At 36.6% G+C, this 13,474-nt stretch overlaps 3 protein-coding genes across 3 annotated transcripts; 1 reads left to right on the forward strand and 2 right to left on the reverse strand.

The window, feature by feature from the left end:
* Positions 1-5: 5 nt before the first annotated feature.
* Positions 6-1,259, reverse strand: LOC110384523 (uncharacterized monothiol glutaredoxin ycf64-like). Its single transcript, XM_021345830.3, has 2 exons — positions 875-1,259; positions 6-406 (listed from the first exon to the last, which is right to left on the reverse strand). Exons 1-2 carry the CDS (start codon positions 1,128-1,130, stop codon positions 222-224), a joined length of 441 nt encoding a protein of 146 aa, XP_021201505.1. The 5' UTR covers positions 1,131-1,259; the 3' UTR covers positions 6-221.
* A 393-nt stretch (positions 1,260-1,652) lies between these two features.
* Positions 1,653-3,546, forward strand: LOC110384520 (serine/threonine-protein phosphatase 4 regulatory subunit 2). Its single transcript, XM_021345827.3, has one exon. The coding sequence runs from the start codon at positions 1,743-1,745 to the stop codon at positions 3,225-3,227; it is 1,485 nt and encodes a 494-aa protein (XP_021201502.3). The 5' UTR covers positions 1,653-1,742; the 3' UTR covers positions 3,228-3,546.
* A 361-nt stretch (positions 3,547-3,907) lies between these two features.
* Positions 3,908-13,288, reverse strand: LOC110384600 (probable 4-coumarate--CoA ligase 1). Its single transcript, XM_021345954.3, has 9 exons — positions 12,933-13,288; positions 10,454-10,664; positions 8,422-8,568; positions 7,118-7,318; positions 6,274-6,382; positions 5,282-5,508; positions 4,963-5,141; positions 4,581-4,736; positions 3,908-4,387 (listed from the first exon to the last, which is right to left on the reverse strand). The coding sequence occupies exons 1-9, from the start codon at positions 13,191-13,193 to the stop codon at positions 4,100-4,102; spliced, it is 1,779 nt and encodes a 592-aa protein (XP_021201629.2). The 5' UTR covers positions 13,194-13,288; the 3' UTR covers positions 3,908-4,099.
* Between the last annotated feature and the right edge of the window lie 186 nt (positions 13,289-13,474).

Consider the following 13,474-nt stretch of genomic DNA (forward strand, 5'->3'; position numbering starts at 1 on the left):
GCAAATCAAGTCAACACAGTCCATATATTTGAAAAATCAACTAAAATTACAGATCAGCTTGCTAGTATTGACAGAAGTAGAAAGATACTAGGCTATATATCAGTACATAATAATATATACTACAGGTAAAAACATATCCACTACATAGCCACATGAGAAAATTATTATCAATAAATTATAGTACCCTATGCATATCTAAAATAGTGTCTAAAGTCAAAGTGTTATTTCTGTTCTTCCTTTTTGGACTCCTCGGCCGTTAAGAGCGCACTCTTTATACCTACTTTCTTCAGTTCCTCGATGAGCTCACCTGATTGGTGCATTTGTAACATTATGTCACAGCCTCCAACAAATTCACCGTTAATGAATACTTGTGGTATTGTCGGCCAGTTTGAGTAGTCTTTGATACCTGGAAAAATAAAATAAATGGTTATATTATTTCTGAATAAGTATACAGACTAAGTAATTAACTGTTTGATTGTTAATTGAGATTTCATATTCATTCCTGGCCTAGAATTTTAAGTACCTATAAAGTGCAATAATACAATAATCGTTAACATTTAAAGTTGTTCAAGAGATAAGCTCCTAATAACAACACAACAACAATGATAATTTATTGCTACTAGCATTAACACTTGACTATATTAATAATTAAGTACACTTACGACAAACATGCTGAATAATTACGTGGTTCATTTAAAATCATTACCAGAAGTTGGGGTGCATGTAATGTTTCAAAAATACAAGCCTTGACCTTTTTATGATAAAGCAGCTAAGACCACATTGTTATCGTTATTTTCGGCACTCTAATGATGATACAGACGTTCTATCAAGTGTGACGAATTGTACAAAATATTGTAAACAGGTTAAAACTAACCTTGTCTAAGATCTTCATCCGACAAGACATCGTGACTGTCGTACGGAACTGCGTGCATCCTCATTATCTGAACCACTGCATTACTGAAGCCACAGCGAGGCGCATCGGGTACACCCTTCATAAATACTACCACTTTGTTATTTTTAACAATTGTGTCGATTTTTTCTTTTACACCAACATCGGCAAATGATCGACATGATAACTTAAGCGTATTGCTATAAATTGGAAATAAACTACGGCGCAGTAGGCTATTCATCTTTATCAAATTATTCCACTAACTAATTTTATTGCTTTACAAACAATTCTTTTGTTTTATAATAATTTATTCTCGTCCGAAAAACTCAATCAACAATGACACTTCCAGAAATGTCATTTATCAGCTGTCTTTTTCTTCTTCTTACTGATAACCAAAGACAAATTAATATTCCGCGTGGAAATCGTCCAAAATGCGTCCAAATCAAGTGAGCAAGCGTGGTATTTAACCATGATTAACGCTGAATTTGTCGCTGTATGAGAGGAGAACCAGGGGAACGATTAAAGGGCCGATATTGATGGTTTGCCGATTTATTTTCATCGCAGTTGAACGATTTGCCGTTCTCTGCCAAAATCTATCTACGCTACAAACCGTACTACAAAGATTTTCATGTAAGGATTTCTAAATTCTAATTGTACATTTATGTTCTAATAAAGGATAAAAGAAGTAAATTCCCAAAAAAGGAGTTTTTATTCGCGAATCAAGGCAATGAGCGAAAAGCCTCTTGTGTAATGTGTACGTAGGTAAAAAAATAAACTCTATTGTCTGTGGTTATGGTTGAGTAGTTTGTTGTGTGGTGTGTGAATAATAAATTTTAAAATACATAATCGATCAATGATGGAAAACGCTGAAGAAATATTCCATTTTCTTGAAGATTTCTCCAAACGCAAACCTAAAACAATCCCACAAGAACTCAACGAATACTTGGCATACGTAGCTCGGACCGGCGATCCAGTCTACCAATGGTCACTCGTTAAAAGTTTGTTCAAAGAAAAACTTCTATCTGTGATCACGGATTTCTACGAAACCACACCAGGTATTGACATTCCACCTTACCCCAACGTGGACCCATTCAATTATGACATCATGAAAAATAGCCTACTAGAACGCCTAGATTCATTTACGTCTGCCCCATTCACAGTTCAAAGAATTTGTGAATTACTAACTTATCCACGTAAACAATACAACCGCGTTGACAAGTTTATGAGAGCTATAGAAAAGAACATTTTAGTTGTAAGCACTAGAGAACCAGGAATACAGCGCCATGCTGAACCTGAAAATGGTGACCCCGTTGAACCCATTGTGAACGGCTCAGATAATAATTCCGAGTACAATGTGGATGTCGAAATGGAAGACATGTCTTGGAAGGAGAATGCTGAGCAGCCACAAATATCAGAACCTCAACCAGGATCTTCAGATGCTCACATTTCAGTAGATGACATTGAGGCTCGATTAAAGGCTAAACAAGAGACTCCAATGGATACTCAAGACAAAATTGCTACTCAATATGAATCAGTTACGCCTCCTGAACTTAACATAGGTGCTGATGAACCACCAGAGGAAATAAAAACCAATGCGGAGACAACACCCCAAGCAACAATAGCCACTGAGGAACCTAAAGTGGATGCAACCTCAGCAAGTGCCAGTGAGGAACCAAAGGTTGATGTTGAAATGAAACCCGAGGATGCACCTACTGCTGCCGCTCCTACTTTGATCATTCCAGAAATAAAAGTTGAAGATGCTGAAATGACTGAACAGAGGCTTACTGAGAAAACTTCAACTGATAAGGTTGAAGATGTTAGTCAGCCTGTTGAAAAGGAACCTCCTAGCTCAGAGCCTAAAACTGTGATAGAAGCACAACCAGTGTCTATGGATGAGAATAGCTCAGACTCAACAACAAAAGAAGACAATGAACCTAAACTTATTTCTGAAGTTTCAACATCAAGTGAAGAAAGTTCCTCTTCAAGTGATAACACTGATGGTAATAGCAATTCCCCTAAGACTGACGAGAGGCACATTGATGTGCAAGATGAGTCAAACCAGTCTGATACTCCATCGGACACAGCTTCAGAAGAAAGTAATGTTAAGGATTCTGAGCCAACACCTGAGACCACTCCTGAAAGGCCTCCAGAAGAAGCTTCTCCTAAAGTTGAAATGCAATCAGATAATTACTCAATATCTGATGTGAACTCTGAACTACCTCAGCCTCCAGAAGTACCCAAGGCACAAGAGGTGCCAGAGGAGAAAAAGGAACCAGAAAAGATTGAGGAAGAAGTAAAGTCTGACAATACAGTAACAGAAGCAAACAAAGAGTCGTAAATGATCTGACTCTTTAATTTATAATTATTCTTTTTTATTCTGTGACTGTTAGTTGATAAGTAGAAAAGTAAATGAATTTTCTTTAGACACTATGATGAATTTCAAGTGTTTCCCAATAATATTCATAGAATCTAATTTAGTACCCTCATCCTCTTAGTAAGTTGAAATAGTTTAATTGCTGGTAAAATGCAAGTGCTTTATGGTCAAACTGCCTATTAATACTTGAAATGAAAATGAATGATTGTAACTTAGTATTATTTTATACCAATTTAATGTAACGAATATGAAAAATAAATGATGAATCAGTTTTGTAATATCACTTTTTACGTTTTATCAATTTAATTGATAAAGTTCATTGCAGTCAGAAAATATGTACTGAATGTTAAGTAACAAGAACCAATATAAAATACCTATATATTTTTCTAAAAATGCTTACGTCGTGAATTAAAAACTTGGCAACAAAGAAACATAATCATTAGTTGCAAAATTTTGCAAATAGATGGCACCTAATAGACTGTCTGTATGTGTGAATGTGCCTCTCTTTAAGCTCAAACAAAAAAGTTTATTTTTTGTTTGAGCTTCTTTACTATATCACGGTTACTGCGTAGCGGTATGTATTATGTATGTTTATATACGTAAAGAACCTGAAACACGATGATTAGAGGCAATGAAATAACGAGTCATAAAAAATAACGATTTATTTCAACAAAAAATCTATTTACATAGGTACGTAGAGTAGGCTTTTGGAATAAAACTTAATTTAACTAGATTACAATAACAACTCAGTCCTATAAATCTACATAAAAATAAACCTCACTTAAAACTATTTTACAAAAATACTATGGTATCGAATACTCTGTACAGGTAACTAACTAGCGTTTCTTAATGCCAAGAACTTTGAGTTCATTTCTCATGATTTTACCGGCCGCGTTCCTTGGGATTGATTCTAAAAATACGACGCCTCCGTCAAGGTGCTTATATCTAGTGAGCTTCTGTGCGACCAAGTCGGTGATATCTTTCTCCGTGAGCTTCTGTTTGGGCTTGAGTACTACGAACGCTTTGGGGACTTCTCCCGCCAACGGGTCGGGAACTCCGACTACGGCAACATCTGCTACTTCTGGACGCTCCATAATTATATTTTCTAATTCTGTCGGTGATACCTGTAAAGCGGAATGTTTTATAAGTGACGGGTTTTTTTAGTAGCTTTTTTGCCATTGTAAACAAATATTTGTCAGTGAATTCTATCTTATCTTCATCGTGACTTGCACCGTGAATAACGAACCTGTCATAAGGTACAAAGTCCCAGTAATTTTGCAAGGAGATATATTTAGTAACACAGATGTCGCTACGTACCTGATTGCCCTTAACCTTAATGAGTTCTTTGGTGCGGTCAACTATGTAGAAATAGAATTCGTCGTCGTAGTATGCAACGTCGCCTGTATGCAGCCAGCCGTCGCTGTCTACTGTTTCTTTTGTCGCCTTCTCGTTGTTCCAGTATCCTTTCATAACCTGGGGATACATTTTAAAGTTTTACTCATGGGTTTATTTTATTAATTTAGTCCCGAAACTATTTTGGTACCTAATCCCGTGTAAAAATCAAACGCGGGACACGCAGCGCGGCAGCCAACACGATTTATTTATCATTATGTATTGCCAGTTGAAAAAATACACCATGGGTACCCAGAATCCGAACAACAATTTTTGATGGTAACCCTGAACATGTAAAAATACTCACTTGCGGTCCTCTCAACCACAGTTCTCCAGACTTGTGGGGTCCGAGCATCTCTCCCGTAGTCAGCGAGACCACGCGAGCCTGTGTGCTCGGCACCAGCTGTCCTACCGACCCCACTTTACTGTACGGGTAGGAGTACGGTGTCATTAGGGTCACGGGAGAACTCTCCGTCATACCGTAACCTGAGGACAGAGAGATAGGGATCTTTTAATATCATACCTTGTTGGATCTGAACAACACCATTTCTTTATATATTTAAATAATAAAAAAAGAACTGGTTTAAATTTCGGTAGGACCACTCCATAACTTCTGGGACACAAACCTTGCAACAATTTAATTTGGTCCTTAGTTTTCTCGCACTTCAACAAGAACTTCTCCAGCATGCTGTCAGTAGTTGGTGCAGCGCCCACCATGATGGTCTCGACCCATTGCAGATGTTCTTTCTTCACAGACGGATGGGTAGCCAAGAAGGCTAGAAGAGACGGCACGACGAACAACGTCGTCGGCTGATATTCTACTAAACATTTAATGTAGTCGTCCGGCGTGAACCTGAAAGGATGCAATTGAATTCCTTAGGAAACTAGTAATACGAGGTAAATGTTCAGTAGCCGCCTCCACGTGAATAAATTGATCAATTGCTTAGTGGGTAGGTATACGAGTACCTATGTACTGTAATAGGTTGTGAGGTTTGAACGTCGGTCGGGGACGACCCGTTGCACTTGCATTTTTGAAATCAATTCCTAGCGTTCGGGGACAATCTAATCATCAAAAATCAAAATCAAATTGTTTTTATTTCAAATAGGCCTTTGCAGGCTCTTATGAAACGTCAAATTAGTTGCACGGTTCCAAAAAGTTGGTCTCATGGAGAAGAGCCGGCAAGAAACTCCATAGACACTCTTTTAAAAAGTAATATTTTCACAAACATTCTATTACATAACAATAGTAAGCTGATAAATTATACAATGCAACTGAAAGGTAAACAGTAAATCAATACAATCCAAAGAGACAAGAAAAAGACGTTTAATTGCCAGGGAAGCCACACATGGAGAGATGAGTTATCGCCATATAATATCTTTATCGTCAACGAAGTCTTGAATTTTATAATAAGCTTTTTTAATGATAATGATAATGATAAATGGGACTTTTACATGATTGATGAAACTAAAACTTTAGTTAACGTAACTCCAGAATAAAATTATATAATTAGTATTTACTAGGAAAGTATTTAATTATTCAAAAGATTTAAAAAAGAAAGAATTTTGCAAGGACACACAATTAATGATTTTCAGTTGAGCACAGTTTGTTGAACCTTACCTTGGCATTGTGACAACGTGGTAACCGAGCTTGAGGTTGTAATTCAGGATTCCGTTAAAGCCATAGATGTGGAAGAATGGTGGTACCGTTAGAAGCACATCGCCTTTGCCTGAAACAAGATAGGAAAGTAAAAACCTTATTTTAGGTTTTATTTATTTATGTGACAGACTACAGGTTAAGACAATCAAGAAAAACAACAGTTAGCCTACAGTACATAAATCTGAAGTTTTCCTCATAGTTTCACCCGCATCATATCTACGGGCATACAAAATTAAATTATCGCATTTCACAATATGATTGTGCAGATTCTATTATTATCGATGCACAAAACCGGTTCCAAAGTGTAAGTAGATCTGATGAATTTATGATAACAGACTTATCTGATATAATTACTCATAGATATCTATATAATAGGTAATTTCTATGGACACGTATCCGGTCACTTAGCTGGATTAGATTATGATATGATAAGAATTTAATGATCATCGTTGTTGTTTTGATTTTTGATGATGATGTATGTACCTACCTAAGCTGTGATCCTGATTGATTTATCTCGAGTCTCGAGTAAAAAATCAATTTCAATTTTAAACAGTTCACTAGGAGCTTCTGCTACACTGTCCCTAAAGAAACCTTGCAGATTCTAGTTTTATAAAACCCTTCTGTTTCCGCACACCATGGAAAGCTATCCTATTTTCGAGGGACCTTACTTAGATTAAAAACCACTTGTCTTCGTTTCCCTTTGTTTGAACCATGGTTTAATTTCTAAAGAGAGAACCTTACTTCTGCCAATATGTGTCATGAACTTTTATCGCCTATCTCTACATTCATAATTCATCATATTTACCTTTTTCTCCTTCGTACTTCATCATCTTGGGGCACTGCGTTTGCTTCAGGTTGCTCACGAGGTTCTGATGTGTCAGCATCACGCCTTTCGGCATTCCTGTGGTGCCGCTAGAATACGGGATCAGGCAGACCTCTTCAGCGTTCACGGTTGGCAGATCCGCCTGGTGGTCAGCCATTAGCAATGATCGGAGGCCATATACGCCTAAGAGAAAAAAAAATAATTAGAACATTTTTAACTGGTCCAAAATATGTAGTTCCTTCAATCTGAAAACTGTATTGGGTGCCATTGGTTTCAATAGAGATTCATCTAATCTTTTATAGGGAAGAGAAATGGAGCGAAATTTCTAAAGAACACATGATAATAATATTTCAATAACATGTTAAAAGAAACCCAGCTAAGAACTGTTCCGGAAAATTGATGACAGTCTAGGGCTCTCCCTTTCACACATGCATAGGTCGAAGTGCTTTTACATAATATATGTATCAATAGCATGACGGTCACGCAAGAATAGGTCCCGTCTAGTCATTTTAATCAACGAACTAATCAATGCAATGGAGATAAGATATAATTTCATAAATTGCAAATTTCATCTTTAACGAAAACTGTGACTCCTTGGCAGGGCTTGGGCCAAAGAATATTTATCTAAGCACTTAACTCGTCGAGTTATGTTTTAACCAAGGTTCTAATGGTTCAATTCATTAGGCAAGGTATTTAATCTTAAATGACGAATTAATTGAGTCGACCTGTTTGCCCTAAAGCTTTACCTTTCGCCATAATCAAGTATCTAGTACCTAAACAAGTATTTTATAGGGAATGTTGTCTCGGAACCAGCATTTCATAATACGGACGGTGTCGTTAGTTCGGTTAGTGGGTGCACATAGGTATTATGTGTGTTGGAACGCACCTTTAAATAAGTTTCAGTGGTATAATTACCAACAAAAACAGTTTTTCAAGAGATCTTTAAGGATCTTCGCATAATAACTCTTCAAACCGGATCATAAAATGTAAAATGAGTAAACAAATAACAGTTATCTTCAACAGACTAATCATCATAATATTAGATTGATAACCTTTGTGTCTACAAAAACTTTTATTATCAAGAAACATAGTTTAATGTACTTCTATGTTGTTCCACTCCGCCCCTGAGACGACCCACTGACCGAAATTCCAAACCAAATAATAAAAGTCCTACAATATTATTTATGGAAGCACCCATATAAAGAGTTCCTGGCTCCTTCATATCAAAAAGATGGGCAGATGCTATTAAACCACCAAAGCCAGAAAATCATTATTTCCCACATTACCTTGGCTCTTGTCGTCCTCTCCGCCTACCCAGATGGTGCCTTTGTAATCCTTGAGGGCCTTAGCCACCTCCTGTGCTACCGGCATGAACATTTCAATGGTAGCAATCGCCTTCACGTTGCAGTCGTTGAACTGGCGTTTCACCTCATCTGCAAGAACGAAATCAGGGCGTGTATGAGCTATTGTAATCTGTCGTATTTTTCAGCCACGTAAAATTTCAATCAGACATTTTGGTTTCTTGTGGTTAGGTTACCAAATATGACCCTGTCTGTTGGTTACATCAGATACCTACTGGTGAATGGCGGTAGCTCTAAATTCTAGTCGGTTTGTTATAACCTTGCGTGCTGAAATTATTTTCAGTACCTAGGTACCTATAATGTGCACCAATATTATCGAACTCATGATTCATTGCACTTTTTGCTTCCAGCCTTGAACTTTGTTACATTATCAGTGGATATCAAAAACAATCAAGAGATATCAAAAGTCTAGAATCCTTGTTACTATATTATTGCAGTGCATACAAATAGAGATAACATAGACAGCGTTGCAATTAGGTAAGCAACCGTCTGATTTCCTCAACCTTGACTGCAGTTGAGTAATTAGCCATCGTTAATGATTGCTTGTTAGATGTTATACACGTGTACTTATATTGATAAATATCGTATCTATAGTTGTCTAGTTTTATTGATCTAATGATATTTTCTATTTATTTACATCGCGAGTCTAGAAAGAAATTCTTGAAAACACCCGCGCGCGCGCTCCGAAAAATTCTAGGATAACTTTCTCCACAATGAGACCTGGTGAATTTACATGCTATGAAAAATACAAAAAAATACTGAAATGTTTATCTATTTGTAAATGCGTAGCTGATACAAGCCACATGTTTAGAATGTTGTTGTTTTAGAAACTCTTATCAGTTTCTTCAAATTCTAGCGTAGAAACAAGTTATATGGACCCTGACCCTTGCTTAATATCTGTACCAGTGTCGGGGATTTGACTTTCGATAAGTGCCTGTAGACTTTGGACAGTAGATAGACTTTGGACCGCATGCTCGAATGTGCTTTTTTGTTCAAATTAATATGGACAATGACACACAGTGCTTTATAAAAACTAGATACTGTGAAAAAAAAACAAATTTGTTACCGAGTTCTCTTTTCGAACACTAGTCATGACGTAGGTACATAGGTGGTTTGTTCAAAAATATTTCCATTCACATAAGTAGGTAATAGTAAGTAGACAGTCATTATCTTGGAAGAAGAAACTATCCGCAATTTTATCTATTATTCACATGAACACACATAGTCTAGCACGAGGCACTTTTATCTTATCTAAATTGTAACATATAACCACCTAGTAGGTAAATAGATTTATCTATGTAGTTAGGTACCTAGTTTATTGTTTTCTTCTAAGATAGGCTAAAAATTATAAAGGTGGGCCTCCATATCTACTTTATATCCCTTCGAAAAGAAAAAAAATACAAAACGATAAGATTAAGATTTACCTAAGATAGATAGGACACGGATGTCCAAATCCTGATAGGTCCTAACTATAATTAGTCTCGATATCACTAAGAGACCAGATTAAAGGCTTACCTACACAGCTATTAGGTACCTACTTAATACCTTGATAACATTTATATGACATTTCCGATCAAGCCGAGAGGATATTCGATCAAAGTCCACACGAATTATGTGCAATCGATCATTATTATTTCTGGACTTTGGTCCCAATATCGAGTGATTCCCCAGTTATTGTTACCTACCGCTGAATTGTAGGGGCAAAGTCTCATTTTATTGAGACCCACTCGCAATTGAACGTGATAAAATTACGATATCGGACAAAAACTCGCACGTTTTTACTTAGAACTTAGGTGTTAACTCTTAGGCTATCATGCAATTAGACTTTGGAAGGCCGAATAGAAATCATCGACCTTATGAAGTTAGTTTTACCTTTAATAGTTTTTTCTTTTAAATAAGTATTTTCAAAATACACGCCTAAATCGATGGCTAATAAACAAAATCTTGAAAATCTTACCAGCTGTGTAGAGGGGATTCGCAAAGGTCACAACTAGCCCCGCTCTCATAGCCCCGTGAATGAGCACGACGAACTCGGGAATGTTGGGCAGGATCAGGCCGATCCTGTCTCCGTGAGCCAGTTTCAGTGGGCCGGCGAGTGCGCCCGCGCACCTCTCGATCATCATACGCATCATGCCGTAGTCGTACGAACGTCCCGAAGCGCCGCATGTCTGTGGATAGCCAATTATTTTGATTAATTTCTGTGTTTTTTTTATTATATATCTATTTTGCAAATTATAAATACAAAACAGACAAAAAATTAGTGTCTTCTTCTTATTTTTCGTATGTTTTTTATGCATGTTTTTTTTAACACTTCGCACTACGTTTCATTCACCAAATTGACCAGTTAACAGTAGGTAATTTAGGTGTCTACCTAGACAATTAACCATGAAGACCTGCTTAGATGCCATACCTGATGAATTCGTTCAATTAAGAGGAAAGATGTAGATCATCTCATGTAGATACCTGCATATGAAATCCTTGACCTACTTTAATGACGTGTAACGTTCTTTATGATAATTACTCATGCACCCGGTAGTGGCGGTAATGCAACAACTAGCTATTTTGCTGATTGTAAATAAAGTAAATAAACTAGACGCTCTACACGTGGTCCAAAATGTAGGTCATTGGACTTTAACCCGTATTAATAGACAAACGCATTATGTAACAGTTATTTAAGTACAGAAATGAGTTCCAAAGTCCAGTGTTTGATATTGAAATAACGTATAAACTCGTACAAGAGCATTTGGCAAGCGTTCTGAATGGTAGGAGTCCCTTCATCTTTATATTCATTGGCAAAAAATCATGTCGAAGTTTGGAATAACGACATAACAACATTGAAGACGTCATCGGAATGATTCTGTAGACGTAAGTAATAAGGTGCATGTTTTATGTGTAGTTTGCAATCCATTATTACCATGCAACGTTAGAATGTCACGTGCATCGTCATTTATGATTGACTCCCGCACTTTATTCTCATACGTATGTAACTGTAAACTTGAAAATAAATCGTAATTTGATAACTACTTAACATTACAGGAAGGGCATTAGATCAAATAGATACCTACCTACTCGTTGTACTTTAATGGTATAACATGAATAAGTTATCTGCAATGAATAAAACATAAAGTCATCGTGAACAAGAAAACGATGACAAGTGTGTTATTCAATTCCTATATTGACTCATTTCAAAGGAAGTAGTGAACTAGCATTTCACACACAGAGTTATCCCATTAATTACCTACTAGACTACATAATTTATAAATTGATGACAATAATTAAAGTTTAAGCAATAAATTATGAACTTAAAATGAACGAAGTCTATGAAAAAGCGAGGGTAGCTTGACAAATATTTTATTACGATTTTTTAGTTCTGAAGTCTGAAAAGTAGTTTTTCAGCAAGTTTAAATATTAATTAACTTAGGCACCCTAACTAATTTTCTAAATCTGATCCAATTTTGTTTCATGAAATCAATTTTCTAGCGATCTGTGATATGAATCATAAACCCAATCAAACTGGTTTCTATTTTTTAAATTGCGAACTAACTAGTAGGTTCTACTAAATGATCAGCTACTTATTTAAGCATAATTAAACGGTTAGCATATCATTAGGTACCGACAGAGGCCTAGCAATTTGCTCATAATAATAAATGGAAAGTTAGATTGATCAAAGAAATAGGACTTTGAGTCAGCATTTAGAATCCGTTATGACGTGCGCTTAAAAAGTTATGACGCTGGGGTTGAGTTGTGAGAATAAAGCCACCTGTAGGTACAATAATAAAACTGAATACGTTTGTTTACATAGATACTTATATTTAGTAACTAACTGCACATGATTTATTTACTATTGCTTTCAATTAAACCATAGTTTCATGTATTATTTTATACAAAGCAAACCCCCAATATTAGTCTCGTTAATTAGATGTCTTTTCCAATATTATGAATGCATATTTGGCAGCCCGCAGACATGTAGCCCTAACCTTCAAATCCGAACTATTAATAAGTCCCTATCACTCTCGTATAACATCCGTATATAACAGCGAACTTTGTACTAGGAACAATATTCTATTGCAGTCCGCTATGCACTCAGATTTAATAGTATTTAATTGAACATAAATAACTAGACTCGAAGTCTATGGTCGGTGTATTAAAACTTCTTGGCGGTTTGATTTCAATACAAGGTGCGTGCTAAAGGTCGGACAATTTTTTTTACTCAAGTACAATAGTAAAGTACATTTTAAAAAACTACCAAAAATAAGTTGTTACGTGCATTCAGAAAATTAATTAATAAACCAATGAAAAAAAAAAGTTTAATCGCAATTAAAAGACGCAAAGGGTTAAATATTCCACTACCATTCTAGTTTTACCTAGCAATCAAATCGTAGATAATATAAAAGGTAAACACTTATTGGAAAATAATATAATTAGTTTGTACTTACCACTGAAGGCGCATCTGCCCATGATTCGATATCCGAAAACACAAAATCAGTCAAGGTTTCTTTCCCGACTTGTATTTCACCCCATGGAGAACTTAAAAATTTATTGTCCACTGCTGTTGCTGTTTGAGTAGCTAAATTTCTACTCAAAAGACGACTGTATGACAACAGTTCTCTATTAGATTTTTTAGCATTTTTGGCACCAGCGAACGAGTTAAAAATTTGCCGCGCTAGATTCCCGCGCAATACTTTCAAATTAGACATGTTTCCGCTAGCAATGTTTTCCCGCGAAGCGTTAGCGCGTAAATGTTAGCTGCCGCTTCCACTGGCGGCTTTTGGCGCGTTCTCCGCGCTCGCCGAGGGCAAGGTCCATTTACTTATTTAACCTGTTTGTTGTGGCTGTGATGAAAAACTCATAGTAAACAGTAAGTTACGCGTTACGATAACGTTTTGTTATCATTGTGGCGTGTAATGAATGGGCCACGACACCACTCGCTACGTGCTCTTCCCGGCAGCAGCTGAGCCGCGGTGACGGTGCGCCCACT

Source organism: Helicoverpa armigera, chromosome 16, assembly GCF_030705265.1.
Source record: "Helicoverpa armigera isolate CAAS_96S chromosome 16, ASM3070526v1, whole genome shotgun sequence".
Classification (NCBI taxonomy): Eukaryota; Metazoa; Arthropoda; class Insecta; order Lepidoptera; family Noctuidae; genus Helicoverpa; species Helicoverpa armigera.